This window comes from Nannobrachium achirus (genome assembly GCF_963921795.1).
Source record: "Nannobrachium achirus genome assembly, chromosome: 4".
NCBI classification, from domain to species: domain Eukaryota; kingdom Metazoa; phylum Chordata; class Actinopteri; order Myctophiformes; family Myctophidae; genus Nannobrachium; species Nannobrachium achirus.
The window spans coordinates 51,448,223-51,469,040 of NC_137813.1; the positions used below are offsets into that span (position 1 = coordinate 51,448,223).

The following is a 20,818-nucleotide window of genomic DNA, read 5'->3' on the forward strand; positions in this document are numbered from 1 at the left end:
GGAGGGGAAAGGAACTGTCCTTCCACTCGCTACGTCCAACCAGGGAAACTCCCCCTGTCAGGTGAAAAGAAGCAACTTAGTTTCTCATGCATAGAAGGAAGCATGAGCTCAGTCTGTTGCTCTCCCCAGGTTGGCTGAGGGAGCGTAGCGCCCAGGATTACTTTAGAGTTTAGACAATTGGCACTGGGTGAAAGATGGGTTGCAAAATAGTGGGATAAAAATAAAAAATAAAAACTTGTTTTCCAAGTGTAAAAGAAAAGAAAAGCAGATATACAAGCTCACAGCACAATATGAATTGACAGGCTGTGGGATTGTAGATCTGCTATTTTTAATAGACAACACACCGTTACAAAAGGATGAAGTGGTTAAAATGACTGTGATGCTGTTCAAAACACATTGCTTCACTCTTTGTTTTGAGCTTGCAGATCTGCTATTTAATCTAATATTTTTATTTTAAAATCTAATATTGTTTTATACGTGGTCAATTTAATCAAGTTACCTAATTTACATCCTGCACATAATTCTACATTCATTACAATCCTGATCTTTGACTGGGTTGGGAGTCGGGATAATAGGTGGGTTATTGCTTGAGTCTAATGATCATTATAACCGAAGATCATTATAACTGAGAACCCTGACAATCAAAATATGTTTTTTTTTTTTTTAATTTTTGATGGGGTGTCATTCAAATTCATGTTGACAAGGCACAGTGACTGTCTAGAAAATAAAAACATGGCACTTCATTTCAAAAAGGTTGCTGACCCCCGGTATACATAAGCCATAATGTATGGCTTATTATTTAAATTGGATTAGTTTGGATTTCTATAATAAACTAGACCAGGTCAACCTGGTTGTGCCAGACCCCCTGTCTGTCATCATCATTTATGACATCATGCCTTTTGTAGGCATGTCATCATCATGTCATCATCATATATACCCTTTATATAGAAAACCAGGACAGACAGACCGACATTTGCTTATGTAGGCCTACCCATTTCATGGGTCTGGCAAAAATAGACCAGGTCAACCTGGTTGTGCCAGACCCCCTGTCTGTCATCATCATTTATGACATCATGCCTTTTGTAGGCATGTCATCATCATGTCATCATCATATATACCCTTTATATAGAAAACCCGGACAGACCGACATTTGCTTATGTAGGCCTACCCATTTCATGGGTCTGGCAATAAACAATATAGGAAACAAGAAATAAAGGAAGGTGCATGTGTGATTGTTTGGTTGCTTTATTAGAATTAGTAGGAAAAGCACATGGCAGTACAGTTTAGATACTCTACTAATAGGATTTATTGTTCTTTTATCAGTATGGCCTATGTACAGTCATTTAACTCAATGCTGACACAATAGTGTATTATGTCCTGTGCTCCTACATTGTTTTGTGAATGGCACCATTGGAAACGTGGTTGCTTGCTCTTAACTGACCGTCCTTGAATAAATATGAATCATAAATGTAAGTGTAAGTGTGAAATGAACTATAACGTGTCAGGTTTCTTATGATTATTAACAAAACAAGAGCTTAGCAGAGTCAGATAAATGACCAGTGTCCTCTCTCATAAGTGTCCATGCCACAGGGCAGGCCAACAGCAGTGCTGTGTTTGCCGACACTGGAAAGTTTCCGTTTTAAAACAAAAAGCTTTGCCACAGACGACCCGTTTTACTTTTATTTCAAAGCCAGCCATCAAAACTTGCTCTGCAGCAAATATGAAACTGGTTGTTCTATATTAAAAGTATTTTAAAAGCCAAATGACGGGGAAAAGATGGCAAACTACTCTCCTTGTAGTGGTGTATATGTGAGCTTTTTAACGTCTCCAAACAAAACACAGGAGCATTCGGCACTCCACATGATTTGATTATGAAGTGAAACGTGTCTGCTATCGGCTCCATTTGTTATTTGACTTCAATATATTTTTCAGTCTGTATTTTATCTGTTTTAAGTTGTAGAGAAAACACAAGTGTTCCAGTATTCTGCAGCACACAGAGCACTGCCCTAGTGGGTTGAGACTACATGGTTCTCACAAATCCTTTAAGTTCCACCCCCTCCTCCTCTCTCACCATCAGTCTCTCTACGCAGACTTTTAGTGCAGTGCATCTGAAATACGATACTGAAGAGAATGGCAGAAGTCGCCCCAGCTCCAGCTGCCCCGGCCAAAGCAGCAAAGAAGAAGGCCGCCGCTAAACCCAAGAAGGACGGTCCCAGCGTCCAGGATCTCATCGTCGATGCTGTGACAGCTTCCAAGGAGAGGAGCGGTGTGTCTCTGGCCGCCCTCAAGAAGGCTCTGGCCGCCGGTGGCGTCGACGTGGACAAGAAGAAGGTCATCGTTAAGAACACCGTGAAGAGGCTGGTAGCAAACGGCACCCTGCTTCAGACAAAGGGCACCGGTGCTTCTGGGTCCTTTAAGCTCAACAAGAAGGCGGAAAAGAAAGCAGTCAAAGCCAAGAAGCCTGTAGCCAAGAAACCCGTCGCGGCAAAGAAATCTCCCAAGAAGGCGGCAGCCAAGAAGCCCGCAGCTGCCAAAAAATCTCCCAAGAAGGCAAAGAAGCCTGCCGCTGCAAAGAAAGCTATAGCCAAGAGCCCCAAGAAGGCTACCAAGAGTCCAAAGAAAGTGAAGAAACCCGCTGCCGCCAAGAAAGCACCAGCAAAGGAGGCAGCCAAACCCAAGGCAGCAAAGCCCAAGGCGGCGAAACCCAAGAAGGCAGCCACCAAGAAGAAGTAAACAGCCTCACAACAACCAGTTTAACACAAAGGCTCTTTTAAGAGCCACCCACAACTTTATTCAAAGAGTTCCTATATTGTCTTGGCGCTGCCATTCAGGATCGATCAATTATGTGATTAGTTGTCATCAGTGAGAACTTGTATTAATTGATTAAGGTCCGTGTCTTAATAGAACTAAGCAAAATGTCTAAATTAATTTAAGACAACAAATGGGGCTGTCAGCCCAGCTAAAATGTAATTACATGTTAAATAATGGTAGTTTGGAAGTTACATTTTATTTTCACAATCGGAATATAACTATATAATAATATAATAAGAATTGACATGTCTGATCTGTTCTTTAATCATTTGCCTCCAATTTTGCATTATGCAAACGGTTAGTTTACCATGGCCATCTATATTGTTTAATATTTTGTTGAGAAATGATGCTTGTTGTTAAATGTTTCGTTTAACAGTTCATGTAGAATAACAGATTTGCCTTGTGAGCGCGCTACAAACACTTCCCCTGCGTAATTTTGCACGTGTATGAATGGACAGTGGTTACATCTACCCAAATAAGGAGGGAATTCTTGATCTTTAAATAATACATTGGGTGGCTCTTAAAAGAGCCGTTTTGGGGGTTTGACAGCGACGGAAAGATTAAGCACGTTCTCCACGGATACGACGGGCCAGCTGGATGTCTTTGGGCATGATGGTCACCCTCTTGGCGTGGATGGCGCACAGGTTCGTGTCCTCGAACAGACCGACCAGATAAGCCTCGGCTGACTCCTGCAGAGCCATGACGGCGGAGCTCTGGAAGCGCAGGTCGGTCTTGAAGTCCTGGGCGATCTCCCTCACCAGGCGCTGGAAGGGCAGCTTGCGGATCAGCAGCTCGGTGGATTTCTGGTAGCGACGGATCTCCCTCAGAGCCACTGTACCAGGGCGGTAACGGTGAGGCTTCTTCACTCCACCGGTCGCCGGCGCGCTCTTACGAGCCGCCTTGGTGGCGAGCTGCTTCCTGGGCGCTTTACCGCCGGTGGATTTGCGAGCAGTCTGCTTGGTTCTTGCCATGGCTTCTTCTGACTTAGTTGAGTTTAGAATGTGAGAACAGCGCAAACGGCTGCCTTTTATTAGTGTCTGCAAGACGCCGTCATTCTATGATTGGTCAGTCGTCAGGAACCTCCTTCTTTGGGGAGGTACCATAAGTCACTTTCTACCGATTGGTGGGGAACACTTCACACTGGAGCTGCTGTAATAGATAATACTATGGAATACCACTTTCCAGCAAACTGAAAATACATTGTGTCATATGAGATATGACCAAGAAACAAACATGTCTACTTGAGTGACAAAATAACACTTGACACAAGGATGCTTTGTTGTATAAAGAATATGTAATGCATATAGTAAAATCATACTCTAATTCATTTTTCCAAGTATATCAATGTGCTCAAAGATCTGCCATCATGGACCATGTATTATGCTTATTTTTTTGTAGAAAGTCAATTAATCCTACAAATAAATACACCAGTATAAACCGCTATGCAGTTATATTGAATTGTTGACTGAGAAGGCATCTTGTCTCAATATTTAACACGAATGTAATTAATGTGTTAGATAAATTAACGTGGCACGATCCATGCAATGTAGACCTATTATATTGCCTACAAATGCCAATATCATAATATTGACTAAATGAGCTTATATAAAATGTGCATGTTCAAGAACTGGGGAAAACATCTTTAAACTGAAACAGTGGGTGGCTCTTAAAAGAGCCTTTGTGGGGTTTGTCAAACGAATGAAGTAGGTTTATTTCTTGGCGGCTTTCTCGGTCTTCTTGGGCAGTAGAACAGCCTGGATGTTGGGCAGAACACCGCCCTGAGCGATGGTCACTCCACCCAGGAGTTTGTTGAGCTCCTCGTCGTTGCGGACGGCCAGCTGGAGATGACGGGGAATGATACGGGTCTTCTTGTTGTCCCTGGCAGCGTTTCCAGCCAACTCCAGGATTTCAGCGGTCAGGTATTCGAGCACAGCCGCCAGATAGACGGGAGCGCCGGCACCGACACGCTGAGCATAGTTGCCTTTACGCAGCAGCCTGTGGACACGACCCACGGGGAACTGGAGCCCAGCACGGGATGAGCGGGTCTTTGCCTTCGCCCTGGCCTTTCCGCCGGTCTTGCTTTTTTATTTTTAAATAGACTTTATTGAAAATTTGCAGTTTTACAGGTATTTCAAGCATTTACATTCATAAATCAGAAATAGGCATGTCAAGTCAATAAGAAATACATTATAAGTGCAGCAAATATTTGTAATGGCATTACTTTTCTTCTTTTTAACCCAAAGTAGGCCTTTAGATAGAACCCACATAATATATAAAAGACAAAAGTAGAAATATAAATCAAAATTACAAGGTCAAAAAGTGCCATGGTTTCAGGATATTTTGTTTCGAGTCCAAAGTTCTTTGTCTCCTTAGTTCAGTGATTATTTGCCTAAAGACCACCTCTCCAGAGATGGCCTCTTGCTTAATTGTCATAGCACAGCGAGTGTTCCATAGTTTATTAACGACGGTGCATACAACAGACCAATAAAAGTCCTGGTCCATGGTCGAAAGTTTCTCTTCAAAGACACCATATATTACTGCGTTATATGTTAATTTTACTTTGAAACCAATACGGGCCATTCTCTCCCACACATATTGAGATCTGAGACAATCGACCAGCAGGTGCTCTATTGTTTCATCCTCATTGCAATACACAAAAGGGCATTTAACTGTTTTTACAAAACAACTCCATTTAACAACCGCCCTAACGGCTAGTCGTCTTACAGAGACAAGCCACATGACGTCTCTCTTTTTTTCAGACAAGTTTTTACTCCAAATATTTTTTAAACACACCTGCTTCTGATTGTCGTCCAGATTTCTATAGGGGAAAATACCACCATACATGTCATCACATATAACACTATATATTTTCTTGCTTGACATTTCAGTCCAATCAATATTCAGGTGAGCAGAATTACCCATTAAATCACCGTACATAATTTTAAAATAAGGAAAAGAGCTCCTTGCTTTGCCCTTCTTTTTAGTCCAGCTTAGAGCCTCACCAATCCACACTGCACTTCTTTTAAAACCGGCAGCTATATTTTTACAAAAGGAAATTTTAAGTTTTAGGCCCAGGTCTACCGCTCCAAGACCTCCAAAGCGCTTACTTTTATATAAAAGGTTTCTTTTGGTCACCTCCCTGGTGGTTCCCCAAATGAAGTTGACCAAAGTTTTATTTATCTTTTTAAGTGTCTGGTCCTTGGGAGGAAATATGGTTGCGAGAAATAAAAGCTTTGATACAATACATGATTTTATTATTATAATCTTTGTTTTATAACGACATGATGTATTTTCCCATTTATCTAATTCTTCTTTTATCTCTTTGTCTTTGTCGTCCCAATTTTTACCATAACTATCACTGTTACTGAACTTGATACCCAGAACTTTCATTGTTTCACTGTCTTTTATATTTACTGATGGCCGGGCCTCAGACCTCCCGAACCAGACACCCTCCGTTTTATCTGGATTCAGTTTAGAACCCGATACCTCCTCATAAAGTGACAAGTGCTCTTTTATAACGTCTAGCTCATACTGATTTTTTATTATAATGGTCACGTCGTCAGCGTAGGCCAGGACGACCACCCTCTCACCGCTACTAGTTTTTATACCCGAGAGTCTTTTATCATTTTTAATTCGTTTTAATAAAGGGTTAATGGCCAGGATATAGAGAGCTGCCGATAGGGGGCACCCTTGCTTCACCCCCCTCTTAATTTCAAAAGCCTCTGTTAAGACACCATTTACATTGACCTGAACCGTGGACTCTGCATATAGCAACTTGATCAAATTAATGAAATCCTGTTTAAAACCATATACTTTTAAAACTTCCCACAAGTACTCTCTAGAGATGAAATCGAAGGCCTTTTTTTGGTCTAAACTCACAATAAAGAATTCATCCTTTACATCTCCACCAGACCGCCGGTCTTGCCTCGTCCTGACATCGTGTTGTTGGTTTTTCTGGAGTAGTAGCTCGAAGAAATGTGCTGGTTGAGAGGCGCGCGAGACCTTTTATATCTTCGACTAAAGAAAGGAAAGGAGAGTCTGGGTGCGCCCCAACCAATCACAACAAAGAATGAGAGCGCGGGGTGAGTGTGTTTGAGCTCCCCTCCAATCAGCATCATCGTCCTCCTTATGGCTCCTCCCAGAGTCCTGCCCCCTGTCTAAAAACTTTGGGTTCATCCCGGCCCACAAAGAAGGAGGTTCCTCTGAGTCTGAGGACGTAAGGGAGGACAGGCAGATCAGCAGCCCCCCCCCCCCCCCCCCCACACACACACGATTCAATTCAATCCCCTATTCGTTTTTGGTCACAGCAGTTTACAGTAATATTACTAGTCAACTTTTCTTATCGATATGATGTCAACTTTTCTTATCGATATGATATGAGTCTTTCTCTTTGTTTTATTTATGTTCTTATACTATCTAAATTGATATGAGGACAGTGCTATTTGTTTAAACCCTGTATGAAATGACACAATGCAACATACAGTAGCTCTAGTCTGTTTATAGAATGCTGTACCCTCTCCAACTGTATTGTTCCCCATTTTCATCTGTTTTTATTTTATTTTTGACACTTGCTTTGGCAATATAAACGTATCTTTTCTCATGCCAATAAAGCTCATTTGAGTTGAATTGATGTATATCCAATCCTATTATGTGTAATGGTACTTACTATTCATGTCGTTTTCATGTTGAACCAAAAGGTCGTTAAGTTTAACACAATATCTAACGTGGTTGGGTTTGTAAGCATGTAAGGAAAAGGCAAGGAAAAGGTGATTTGGATTAGAACACAGGCCCAGCTACGATGTTTAACGTTTAACCTTGTAACACATTAAATATATTTTAGCAGGGGCCCCATTTGTGTCATCTCACATGTGACCGTGGTCCATGGCGCATAAGTACAATTGAGGATACTCTTAAAAAACAAGGTGGTTGGCTCTTAAAAGAGCCTTTGTGGGTATAAATTGGAACTGACAGTTTACTTCTTTTTGGGGGCTGCTTTCTTCGCTGCCTTGGGTTTGGCAACCTTCTTGGCGGGAGATTTCTTGGCTGCCGCGGGCTTCTTCGCCACTTTCTTGGGGCTCTTTGTGGCCTTCTTCGGGCTTTTTGCTGCTACTTTCTTGGCAGCAGGCTTCTTGGCTTTCTTCGGTGATTTCTTTGCGGCTGCGGGCTTCTTTGCTGCCACCTTCTTGGGCTTCTTTGCCGCGGCGGGTTTCTTGGCGGCAGCGGGCTTCTTAGCTTTGACGGCTTTCTTAGCAGCAGGCTTCTTCGCCTTCACCGCTTCAGACTTCTTGTTCATTTTGAAAGAACCAGACGCACCGGTGCCTTTGAGCTGGACCAGGGTGCCTTTAGCGACCAGGCTCTTGACGGCGATCTTAACGCGGGCCTTGTTCTTCTCCACATCGTATCCACCGGCAGCCAGAGCCTTCTTGACCGCAGCCAGGGACACACCGCTCCGCTCCTTGGAGGCGGACACGGCCTTGACGACCAGCTCAGCGACGCTGGGGCCGGTCTTCTTGGGTCGTGGGGCTGCCTTCTTCTTGGCTGCTTTGGCCGGAGCTGGAGCTGGTGCGACTTCTGCCATTATAGTAACTTAGTCCTCTCTTCTCGAAACTTGACACTGACAAACTGACAGTGAACGCGCTGAAGGGGCTGGATTTAAACACTACATGAGAACCATGTAGACTCAACCCACTGGGTCAGTGCTCTGTGTGCTGGAATACTGAGACAGTTGTGTTTTCTCCTCAACAAAAAACACATAAAACACAAGTGAATAAAAGTTTTTAAGTCAAAAGAACAAGTGGAGCAGATAGCAGACTAGTTCCACGTCCTAATAAAATCATGTAGAGCCCTAGGGACTCCTGAGTTTTGTTTTGGGACGTTTATAACCTCGCTACATGGAGAGATGTTGACCAACTTTCCTTTGTTATTTGTCTTTTAAAATATTTCCAACATACACTACCCTGGCAAATATTCACTGCACAGCAAGGGGAGATGTCTGGCAATGTATTACAAGTAAAACAAGTAATCTGTGTCAAAGGGTTTTGTTTTAAAATCATCATTTCCCAGTGTCTGCAAGCACACCTGTCCAGTGGCATGGCAACTTATGAGAGGACACTGTGGTCATAAGCTCTTGTTTTGTTATTATTAATTTTGACTCATTTCACACCTGTAATTATTGAAGAAAGTCCAATTATATATTGTTTTCCAATGGTGCCATTTACAACGAAATACATAGGTCAAACACACAAGACACACTTTAATTGTGTACATGTACCACATTTATACTCAAATTGTATGATATGTCTATACGTCTATATGTCAGTGTTGTTTGTGGATGTAGCAAAACGAATTTGTCAATATACATACAGTATAGCCTATATATTATGCCCCCCCCCCAAATCCATGGTTGTATGTCAAGGCACTTTTGTAGCGTTGTAGGCCTTGGCTTGTAGGCTGAGTTTCACACTGCACAGTGCAAGTGGCCAAGAGGGGTCTGGGGACCACTCCCCAGCAAAATAAGTTAATATAGTATCACAATTATTTCAACCACTTGCATACTTTGACTATTCAAAAACTTGGCAACGTCCCTTTTTCTTGTTTTGTTTTTTCTCTATCAGTTTGGGGGTAATATACACAAAATATAGGATATTATACACACCATGATCAGTGCTTATGGATTCGACCTCACTACAAGCTAAAAAGGAAGAATATTTAGGTCAGATCAGAGGCTACTATCATGCTCATACTTGTTGACTGTCAGTAATAAAATAAAAAATAAAACAAGACAAGTATGACATTTGCATATGAATGAGTTTTTTTCGAACATAAAAAACATTTGCATGATTGTCAAGAACAACCACAGTGCAACACAAACTCGGTGCCATGAGCTAAATTCAGTTCTGGCCTTACAATACTAGACAAAACAGTTTACGATAGGGGTATCCTGTATTTTGCAAGTGTAAAGGCTAACAAACACATAAACTGCATTTAAAAACTCAATTAAAGCCTCTTCTGTAAGAAATGCTGTTCATTCGCCAGTAAAAGGTTAATCTCTTTTGTTGAAAAGATGGGTGGTCCTTAAAAGGACCGTTGTGTTTAGAGCAGGCAGGACAGTTTACTTGGAGCTGGTGTACTTGGTGACAGCCTTGGTGCCCTCAGACACGGCGTGCTTGGCCAGCTCACCGGGGAGCAGCAGGCGGACGGCGGTCTGGATCTCCCTGGATGAGATGGTGGAGCGCTTGTTGTAGTGAGCCAGACGAGAGGCTTCACCGGCGATGCGCTCAAAGATGTCGTTGACAAAGGAGTTCATGATGCCCATGGCCTTGGAAGAGATACCGGTGTCAGGGTGGACCTGCTTCAGGACCTTGTACACGTAGATGGCATAGCTCTCCTTCCTGGACTTTCTGCGCTTCTTGCCGCCCTTTGCGGCGGTCTTGGAGACGGCTTTCTTGGAGCCCTTCTTGGGCGCTGGCTTCGCTACCTCAGGCATTTCGCTCTTTCTCTAGTAGATATACTGAAGAAGGAATGACCCCCAATGTGGCTCTGCACCCTTATTTATACCAACCCCATGTAAATGAAGGGTTCACATCCCTGCACAGGATTGGGTGATTCTGCCACAAGGAGGGAGGTGTCTTAGTTTCTGCAAAATGTTTTACTGGCCAGCCCCTTTTCTCTTCGGAGATGAGTAAGCCTGGCTACGCGAGGCTAGCCCAGCCCTACAACATGCTCTATTGTCCCTCAAAATGAGCGGGACAAATTTTCCCTCCTATGTGGAAAGTCTCAGGTTGGGACAAAGTATATTATATACATTTAGGGTATATTTATTATTTCATTGAATAATGATATGCAACACGCCCATAGGCAATTCCAGTTGTAACACAGTGTCTTTCAATGCAGAACATAATAATTAATTAGAACGGTCTGTGTTCATCTGTAAATTAGTGTCACTATAACTGCAAAGCAGACTATTGCTTAGCTTGATTCCCATTTCCCTTCCAGTTCTTTTTAACCACATACTTTAATCACGTTTATTATGTGTAGCTGCCGCTGTCTCTGACTTCAAACACCAACGGAAAGATGTGTGTAATCGTTTGAGATGAAATTAGGTGAAAGGTGACTCATTCTACAGTCCTATGGTTTTCACCCAGGCGCCGAAGCCCAGTAAAAAGTAAACGTAGTTTAGTTTATTCATTTATATAAAAGTGTGAGTCAGGGAGTGAGAGAGTGCTGGCAAAAGTGGGCGTGAATTTGGTCTACATTTAATCAGATTCAATACAATGTATTCGTGATTTTAAATGCAAATGATTTCTTTAATGCACTATCGTGCTTACTGACCAGCCATGTAACAGTTGTACTTACTGTCACATCCATGTTTACTTACATTAAACTTGTGCAGGACAACACATTGGCATAGAATCAACTCTTTGAAGAATTGTGTGGGCGGCTCTTAAAAGAGCCTTTGGGTTGTTGGTAGATCAAGTCGAAATTATTAACCTCCGAAGCCGTACAGAGTGCGTCCCTGCCTCTTCAAAGCATAGACGACATCCATGGCGGTGACGGTCTTTCTCTTGGCGTGCTCGGTGTAGGTGACGGCGTCACGGATCACGTTCTCCAGGAAAACCTTGAGAACACCACGGGTTTCCTCGTAGATCAGACCGGAGATACGCTTCACACCGCCACGGCGAGCCAGACGGCGAATTGCGGGCTTGGTGATTCCCTGGATGTTATCACGAAGCACTTTACGATGACGCTTGGCGCCTCCTTTTCCAAGTCCCTTTCCGCCCTTCCCTCGGCCTGACATTTTGCTGCAGCTGTGTGTGTAGATACAAAACTGAATGCCTACTGGACTCAGAGCCCTCTCTTTATATCCGCGTTCTGAGGACGTAAGGGAGAACAGGCAGCCTGCTCTACACTGGGCGTTGCCAAAGAAGCTGCAGCCCCGACCCCACCCCCTTCTTGGTTCTGCATGACAATGACCTCTCCAACGGTTATAGGGCTGGCCATGGTTACTTATACAGATGAGAGACTTGGTTGGTGGAAGTATTGAATTGATTCCCACTTTTCAAGTATGTGTCTTTTTTAGAATACCATATTATAAATCAGTAAGCCAGGAATAAGGGTACAATGTATCTCCACCAAGCAGTAAACATAACAAATATATTATTATTATTACTATTATTATATTATGCATTTTATTTTCAAGTGAGGGAACACAGGGTAGACCTCATGGGCGTTGCCCAAAACTGCAGCCCACCCAAACACGCACAAACACTTCTGTAAAATAGGCTATATAATGGCTGCCCTGGCTCTCGTTTTAGTCACATAATTCCTTATTTACTACCTTCAATGTGTTCTTTAATCAAGTGCAATATGTGACTAACCTTTGTGCATTTGGAAATAGCTTTTTATACATAATAAAGATACACTGGCGAAATTGTAACTTAACAATGCTTAAGCAAGTGTATCTTATTAGTGTGGTTGCCTACAGGACACTAGTTCTATAGTGTAGCTTTCTTATTTTCCCAGATAAACAATCCAGACTATTAAAAGTAAGTCCATGGGGAGTGCTAGCTCGAGGATTGGTCGGGGCCTCACATGACAATCTGGATATTCGATCATAAATAGGTCAGGGGGCCACATGACACCTGGCCATCTACACTTCCTGTAGTCAGACCAAGAATGCAGATCCCACATTGGCTGTTGAATGCTGATCCTTCATTAGCTGTTGATGGTGATCATGATGTCATATGAGCCATACAAAGCTTTGTATAGCTCATATGATCATATAGGCCAACTAAGACGCCCCAAGCCCCTAAAGGGCGAGGACGCGCCATGTCTTAGCCATCTGGCCAGTGATGTATATAGGACCAGTTACCCATATATGGAGACCCCTTGTACCCATATATGGAGATCCATGTACTGTAGTCTATATGGAGATAAGCTGTGAGAGCCCAAACATGCTTACTCAGTTATTCGTTATGTAAAGGTCCTATGACGTCTATGACATCTGACATCATACATACGATTTATTTTATGCCAATACATGGAGATCCCTGTCTGTAGAACCAGCCACACAAATATGGGCTGTCTTGGCCATATATGGATTCTGTTCATATTCTGTTCTGTTCTCATATATGGGCATTCCAATGAAGTCCTGTTAGATATGGACTTAATATTGATGACATCAGGGAACTCCATATATGGGCATAAAAGGGATTCTGTTAGTGGTTCCCGTGACATCACAGTGAAGTCAGAGCGTGATGTCAGAGCAGCAAATCCATTCTGTTAGAGTGGTTCCCCTGACACCACAGTGATGTCAGAGCATGATGTCAGAGCCCATAGACCTTAAAAAAGTGTACGCGTCCAGACAGACGGAATCACCATGCGCCATTTCACATACTAAACTGCGACCTTCGGTCACAATCAGGTCACATTTATTGATGGTGACATCATCACATTACTAATTGCTAGTCAATAAGTATGGCCATTGGCTCATTATTAATGGGGAAGCTAAATAAAACCTAACATACCAACATGCATCTACACATAGATTCCATTAACGATTAAACATGCCTATTAATAATTGATACATTATTAATACAACTGTTAACAAAAATGTTATTAAGCATGGGCCTTATCAGGATCTAAAACTCACATCACAGCCGATGCTTATTATTATTGTTATTCTTATTATTACTGCGTTGTAACACAATGGCTTTCGTCCATTATGGCGCTTTTTCCACTGTGTAGATTGTTTCAAGCATTTATCCATGTCACCTTAACCACACACACATGTAGCCCCTTTTTGACCGCGGCTTTAGCACCACACTACACGGCACTACACCACTCCACACCACACCACATACAAATATCTATATTTTCCATTACACAAAGGTACCCCTATCGGTAAGAAACAAATGTACTCTTTTAACTGTGATTATAATACAATATACATCTGTATTACCACTAACCTAATTATAATTAGGGATGGGTATCGTTCACCTTTGAATCGATACGATATCTTTTTCAATACCTGGGAATCGATACGATACCCTTTTCGATACCTTTTTCGATACTTTTTATTTAAGTTTAACTGCTCTACCACTGCTGCGGTAGAGTAGAGGTGATAATGATGATCACACAGTGTGGCGGAGAGTATAGACATTGGATAATCATCATAATAATAAACATTATAGGCTATTGTCGGCTAATTTCCACAGTAACGTGTGTAGCCTACTAAAGCAGTCATTAAACTCTCAGTAGCCCAACTGTTACAGATGCTACCAGCCAGGGGTGCGTTCCAGAGTATCGAAACGAGGTATCGTTAGTTTTTACGTGAACCGATACCCGATAGTATCGGCGTCATGCAATCGATACCATTAAAAGTATCGCAGACGATACCCATCCCTAATTATAATGCACTATAATGGATTATAACTGTGATTATAATACACTATAACATATTAATACATTGCTATGATAACTATAATACACTATAATAGATTATAATATTGGTTATAACACAATAGAATCTATTATCATATATTACAACCATATCCTGGTGGTCTAAATAAAGTCAGTGAGTGATCAGTCAGTGAAGTGTTTAGCCCTGTTTGGCCTATCTCAGACCTACTCTAGAATGGATACTTTTTAGTACCACATTTAGTACCACTTTCACACCACTCTACCCAGGTCCTTGTAGTGGAACTCGTGGCACAAGTGGGCGGTGTGGTGTTGGGCCATGTCAGTGGAAAAGGGGCTATAGATTGCATCACGACAAACAACTTTTGCTCCTGTGGCCTTTTTTTTTTTTTTATCTCCATAGACCAGTTTGTTTAGTTCTCTCAATGCACTGATCTCCACCAAGCAGTAAACATAACAAATATATTATTATTTTATGATTACCCTTATTATTATTACCCTTATTATTATTATTACCCTTATTATTATTATTTCATAAATGAATGCCCTAATGCAGACAGCTCTTCTTCAAACACTCCGTACATAACAGCATTATAAGTAATCTTAACTTTAAAACCAATTAGTGACATTTTCCTCCAAATATACTGTGACCTGTGAAAGTCGACAAGCAGGTGTTCTATGGTTTCATCTTCATCACAGTTTTCAACTGGACATTTAACAGTTGTTACGAAGCAGCTCCATTTAACAACTGCTCTAACAGCCAGCCTTCTTACTGACACAAGCCACATGTCATCTCTCTTTTTTTCGGACAGGTTTTTATTCCAAATGTTTTTAATACACACCTGCTTTTGTCTGTCATCTAGGTTTTTATAGGGGAAAGTGCCACCATACAAATCATCGCATAAAAGGCCATATATTTTCTTACTAGACATTTCAGTCCAATTGATATTCAAATGTGCAGACTTAAATAAAAGATCCCCATACATAATTTTAAAATAGGGAAATGAGCTTCTTGCTCGACCCTTTTTTTTTGTCCAGCTCAGTGCCTCTCCTATTCATAAGGACCTTATTTTAAAACCTGACGCTACGTTTTTACAAAAGGAGATCCTTAAAGGAGTAGTTCACCACTTTTCAACCTGTCCTCATATAATAGGTCCTCACTAATGTTCATGATAAAATATCTAAATAAAATTCTACTCAGTCTATGAAGTGTTTGGCCCTGTGTGGCCTAGCTCAGACTAGCTCAGACCTACTCTAGATTGGATACTTTTTAGTACCACGTTTAGTACCACTTTCATACCACTCTACCCAGGTCCTTGTAGTGGAAAACCTGGCACAAGTGGGCGGTGTGGTGTGGAGTGGTGTGGTGTTGGGCCTGTGGAAAAGGGGCTCAAGTCTCCTAGGAGAGCTGTAGGAAGTTCAGAATCCATCGTCTTGAGTTGATTCTATGCCAATGTGTTGTCCTGCACAAGTTTAATGTAAGTAAACATGGATGTGACAGTAAGTACAACTGTTACATGGCTGGTCAGTAAGCACGATAGTGCATTAAAGAAATCATTTGCATTTAAAATCACGAATACATTGTATTGAATCTGATTAAATGTAGACCAAATTCACGCCCACTTTTGCCAGCACTCTCTCACTCCCTGACTCACACTTTTATATAAATGAATAAACTAAACTACGTTTACTTTTTACTGGGCTTCGGCGCCTGGGTGAAAACCATAGGACTGTAGAATGAGTCACCTTTCACCTAATTTCATCTCAAACGATTACACACATCTTTCCGTTGGTGTTTGAAGTCAGAGACAGCGGCAGCTACACATAATAAACGTGATTAAAGTATGTGGTTAAAAAGAACTGGAAGGGAAATGGGAATCAAGCTAAGCAATAGTCTGCTTTGCAGTTATAGTGACACTAATTTACAGATGAACACAGACCGTTCTAATTAATTATTATGTTCTGCATTGAAAGACACTGTGTTACAACTGGAATTGCCTATGGGCGTGTTGCATATCATTATTCAATGAAATAATAAATATACCCTAAATGTATATAATATACTTTGTCCCAACCTGAGACTTTCCACATAGGAGGGAAAATTTGTCCCGCTCATTTTGAGGGACAATAGAGCATGTTGTAGGGCTGGGCTAGCCTCGCGTAGCCAGGCTTACTCATCTCCGAAGAGAAAAGGGGCTGGCCAGTAAAACATTTTGCAGAAACTAAGACACCTCCCTCCTTGTGGCAGAATCACCCAATCCTGTGCAGGGATGTGAACCCTTCATTTACATGGGGTTGGTATAAATAAGGGTGCAGAGCCACATTGGGGGTCATTCCTTCTTCAGTATATCTACTAGAGAAAGAGCGAAATGCCTGAGGTAGCGAAGCCAGCGCCCAAGAAGGGCTCCAAGAAAGCCGTCTCCAAGACCGCCGCAAAGGGCGGCAAGAAGCGCAGAAAGTCCAGGAAGGAGAGCTATGCCATCTACGTGTACAAGGTCCTGAAGCAGGTCCACCCTGACACCGGTATCTCTTCCAAGGCCATGGGCATCATGAACTCCTTTGTCAACGACATCTTTGAGCGCATCGCCGGTGAAGCCTCTCGTCTGGCTCACTACAACAAGCGCTCCACCATCTCATCCAGGGAGATCCAGACCGCCGTCCGCCTGCTGCTCCCCGGTGAGCTGGCCAAGCACGCCGTGTCTGAGGGCACCAAGGCTGTCACCAAGTACACCAGCTCCAAGTAAACTGTCCTGCCTGCTCTAAACACAACGGTCCTTTTAAGGACCACCCATCTTTTCAACAAAAGAGATTAACCTTTTACTGGCGAATGAACAGCATTTCTTACAGAAGAGGCTTTAATTGAGTTTTTAAATGCAGTTTATGTGTTTGTTAGCCTTTACACTTGCAAAATACAGGATACCCCTATCGTAAACTGTTTTGTCTAGTATTGTAAGGCCAGAACTGAATTTAGCTCATGGCACCGAGTTTGTGTTGCACTGTGGTTGTTCTTGACAATCATGCAAATGTTTTTTATGTTCGAAAAAAACTCATTCATATGCAAATGTCATACTTGTCTTGTTTTATTTTTTATTTTATTACTGACAGTCAACAAGTATGAGCATGATAGTAGCCTCTGATCTGACCTAAATATTCTTCCTTTTTAGCTTGTAGTGAGGTCGAATCCATAAGCACTGATCATGGTGTGTATAATATCCTATATTTTGTGTATATTACCCCCAAACTGATAGAGAAAAAACAAAACAAGAAAAAGGGACGTTGCCAAGTTTTTGAATAGTCAAAGTATGCAAGTGGTTGAAATAATTGTGATACTATATTAACTTATTTTGCTGGGGAGTGGTCCCCAGACCCCTCTTGGCCACTTGCACTGTGCAGTGTGAAACTCAGCCTACAAGCCAAGGCCTACAACGCTACAAAAGTGCCTTGACATACAACCATGGATTTGGGGGGGGGGCATAATATATAGGCTATACTGTATGTATATTGACAAATTCGTTTTGCTACATCCACAAACAACACTGACATATAGACGTATAGACATATCATACAATTTGAGTATAAATGTGGTACATGTACACAATTAAAGTGTGTCTTGTGTGTTTGACCTATGTATTTCGTTGTAAATGGCACCATTGGAAAACAATATATAATTGGACTTTCTTCAATAATTACAGGTGTGAAATGAGTCAAAATTAATAATAACAAAACAAGAGCTTATGACCACAGTGTCCTCTCATAAGTTGCCATGCCACTGGACAGGTGTGCTTGCAGACACTGGGAAATGATGATTTTAAAACAAAACCCTTTGACACAGATTACTTGTTTTACTTGTAATACATTGCCAGACATCTCCCCTTGCTGTGCAGTGAATATTTGCCAGGGTAGTGTATGTTGGAAATATTTTAAAAGACAAATAACAAAGGAAAGTTGGTCAACATCTCTCCATGTAGCGAGGTTATAAACGTCCCAAAACAAAACTCAGGAGTCCCTAGGGCTCTACATGATTTTATTAGGACGTGGAACTAGTCTGCTATCTGCTCCACTTGTTCTTTTGACTTAAAAACTTTTATTCACTTGTGTTTTATGTGTTTTTTGTTGAGGAGAAAACACAACTGTCTCAGTATTCCAGCACACAGAGCACTGACCCAGTGGGTTGAGTCTACATGGTTCTCATGTAGTGTTTAAATCCAGCCCCTTCAGCGCGTTCACTGTCAGTTTGTCAGTGTCAAGTTTCGAGAAGAGAGGACTAAGTTACTATAATGGCAGAAGTCGCACCAGCTCCAGCTCCGGCCAAAGCAGCCAAGAAGAAGGCAGCCCCACGACCCAAGAAGACCGGCCCCAGCGTCGCTGAGCTGGTCGTCAAGGCCGTGTCCGCCTCCAAGGAGCGGAGCGGTGTGTCCCTGGCTGCGGTCAAGAAGGCTCTGGCTGCCGGTGGATACGATGTGGAGAAGAACAAGGCCCGCGTTAAGATCGCCGTCAAGAGCCTGGTCGCTAAAGGCACCCTGGTCCAGCTCAAAGGCACCGGTGCGTCTGGTTCTTTCAAAATGAACAAGAAGTCTGAAGCGGTGAAGGCGAAGAAGCCTGCTGCTAAGAAAGCCGTCAAAGCTAAGAAGCCCGCTGCCGCCAAGAAACCCGCCGCGGCAAAGAAGCCCAAGAAGGTGGCAGCAAAGAAGCCCGCAGCCGCAAAGAAATCACCGAAGAAAGCCAAGAAGCCTGCTGCCAAGAAAGTAGCAGCAAAAAGCCCGAAGAAGGCCACAAAGAGCCCCAAGAAAGTGGCGAAGAAGCCCGCGGCAGCCAAGAAATCTCCCGCCAAGAAGGTTGCCAAACCCAAGGCAGCGAAGAAAGCAGCCCCCAAAAAGAAGTAAACTGTCAGTTCCAATTTATACCCACAAAGGCTCTTTTAAGAGCCAACCACCTTGTTTTTTAAGAGTATCCTCAATTGTACTTATGCGCCATGGACCACGGTCACATGTGAGATGACACAAATGGGGCCCCTGCTAAAATATATTTAATGTGTTACAAGGTTAAACGTTAAACATCGTAGCTGGGCCTGTGTTCTAATCCAAATCACCTTTTCCTTGCCTTTTCCTTACATGCTTACAAACCCAACCACGTTAGATATTGTGTTAAACTTAACGACCTTTTGGTTCAACATGAAAACGACATGAATAGTAAGTACCATTACACATAATAGGATTGGATATACATCAATTCAACTCAAATGAGCTTTATTGGCATGAGAAAAGATACGTTTATATTGCCAAAGCAAGTGTCAAAAATAAAATAAAAACAGATGAAAATGGGGAACAATACAGTTGGAGAGGGTACAGCATTCTATAAACAGACTAGAGCTACTGTATGTTGCATTGTGTCATTTCATACAGGGTTTAAACAAATAGCACTGTCCTCATATCAATTTAGATAGTATAAGAACATAAATAAAACAAAGAGAAAGACTCATATCATATCGATAAGAAAAGTTGACATCATATCGATAAGAAAAGTTGACTAGTAATATTACTGTAAACTGCTGTGACCAAAAACGAATAGGGGATTGAATTGAATCGTGTGTGTGTGGGGGGGGGGGGGGGGGGCTGCTGATCTGCCTGTCCTCCCTTACGTCCTCAGACTCAGAGGAACCTCCTTCTTTGTGGGCCGGGATGAACCCAAAGTTTTTAGACAGGGGGCAGGACTCTGGGAGGAGCCATAAGGAGGACGATGATGCTGATTGGAGGGGAGCTCAAACACACTCACCCCGCGCTCTCATTCTTTGTTGTGATTGGTTGGGGCGCACCCAGACTCTCCTTTCCTTTCTTTAGTCGAAGATATAAAAGGTCTCGCGCGCCTCTCAACCAGCACATTTCTTCGAGCTACTACTCCAGAAAAACCAACAACACGATGTCAGGACGAGGCAAGACCGGCCTCGTCTACGTTTGCCTCTCGTTACGTTCATAACTGGGCTCGGTTAAAGTAGGCTACACGGGCGAGGCAGACCTCCCCACACGGGAGTTTGTGGGGAAAGAACTGTTGTTTAAAAACAAGCTGGTGTGTGCTAAGGATATTTATTCCTTTATAGCATTGCCTAACAGGCGTGAGTTCGAGCTCTGCTTCTATCAAGAACCGATTCTACGTCGCTTTTTAGAGCAGTACGCCTTTGATATCGAGGAAGAGAAATGGAAGGACTGGTCCGTAGAGTCCTCAGTCAGCATCAACATTGTGAACGTGGTGGTGAAGTTCTGGACCGGACGGGTCTCAGACCATGACGTCGAGCTGTACCTGAAAAGGTACTGCAACATCCTGGAGAAGCCTTATAAGCCTGTCGATGCTTTTGGAATCTGGTATGGAATACGCAAATACAAGGTGGAAATCAAGCGCGACTCCAACGGCCAGCGTGTGTCTTTACCCAGCTCCATCTCCTTGGGCCCGTACAATGGAAGGGTGTTCTACCCGGGCCAGGAGACCCGGTGTTTCGTGTGTGGCAGTACGGCACATCAGGTCCGGGAGTGCAAGGAGGTTAAGTGCTGGAAGTGTTCGGGCCTGGGACACAAGGGGAAGGACTGCCAGAACAACG

General features: G+C 42.6%; 8 protein-coding genes across 8 annotated transcripts; 3 read left to right on the forward strand and 5 right to left on the reverse strand.

The window, feature by feature from the left end:
* Positions 1–2,130: 2,130 nt before the first annotated feature.
* On the forward strand, positions 2,131–2,733 carry LOC308284407 (histone H1-like; the record flags this gene model as incomplete). Its single annotated transcript, XM_080725011.1, has 1 exon — positions 2,131–2,733. The coding sequence occupies one exon, from the start codon at positions 2,131–2,133 to the stop codon at positions 2,731–2,733; it is 603 nt and encodes a 200-aa protein (XP_080581137.1).
* A 638-nt stretch (positions 2,734–3,371) lies between these two features.
* LOC308284408 (histone H3.2) lies at positions 3,372–3,782 on the reverse strand (the record flags this gene model as incomplete). Its single annotated transcript, XM_080725012.1, has 1 exon — positions 3,372–3,782. The coding sequence occupies one exon, from the start codon at positions 3,780–3,782 to the stop codon at positions 3,372–3,374; it is 411 nt and encodes a 136-aa protein (XP_080581138.1).
* A 738-nt stretch (positions 3,783–4,520) lies between these two features.
* LOC308282982 (histone H2A-like) lies at positions 4,521–6,749 on the reverse strand (the record flags this gene model as incomplete). Its single annotated transcript, XM_080723369.1, has 2 exons — positions 4,521–4,890; positions 6,712–6,749. 2 exons carry the CDS (start codon positions 6,747–6,749, stop codon positions 4,521–4,523), a joined length of 408 nt encoding a protein of 135 aa, XP_080579495.1.
* A 1,034-nt stretch (positions 6,750–7,783) lies between these two features.
* On the reverse strand, positions 7,784–8,389 carry LOC308284406 (histone H1-like; the record flags this gene model as incomplete). Its single annotated transcript, XM_080725010.1, has 1 exon — positions 7,784–8,389. The coding sequence occupies one exon, from the start codon at positions 8,387–8,389 to the stop codon at positions 7,784–7,786; it is 606 nt and encodes a 201-aa protein (XP_080581136.1).
* Positions 8,390–9,922: 1,533 nt separating this feature from the next.
* Positions 9,923–10,297, reverse strand: LOC308284411 (histone H2B-like; the record flags this gene model as incomplete). The annotated part of the gene is made up of 1 exon (XM_080725015.1): positions 9,923–10,297. The coding sequence occupies one exon, from the start codon at positions 10,295–10,297 to the stop codon at positions 9,923–9,925; it is 375 nt and encodes a 124-aa protein (XP_080581141.1).
* Positions 10,298–11,296: 999 nt separating this feature from the next.
* Positions 11,297–11,608, reverse strand: LOC308284415 (histone H4; the record flags this gene model as incomplete). Its single annotated transcript, XM_080725019.1, has 1 exon — positions 11,297–11,608. One exon carries the CDS (start codon positions 11,606–11,608, stop codon positions 11,297–11,299), a length of 312 nt encoding a protein of 103 aa, XP_080581145.1.
* A 4,990-nt stretch (positions 11,609–16,598) lies between these two features.
* LOC308284412 (histone H2B-like) lies at positions 16,599–16,973 on the forward strand (the record flags this gene model as incomplete). The annotated part of the gene is made up of 1 exon (XM_080725016.1): positions 16,599–16,973. The coding sequence occupies one exon, from the start codon at positions 16,599–16,601 to the stop codon at positions 16,971–16,973; it is 375 nt and encodes a 124-aa protein (XP_080581142.1).
* Positions 16,974–18,506: 1,533 nt separating this feature from the next.
* LOC308284404 (histone H1-like) lies at positions 18,507–19,112 on the forward strand (the record flags this gene model as incomplete). The annotated part of the gene is made up of 1 exon (XM_080725008.1): positions 18,507–19,112. One exon carries the CDS (start codon positions 18,507–18,509, stop codon positions 19,110–19,112), a length of 606 nt encoding a protein of 201 aa, XP_080581134.1.
* Between the last annotated feature and the right edge of the window lie 1,706 nt (positions 19,113–20,818).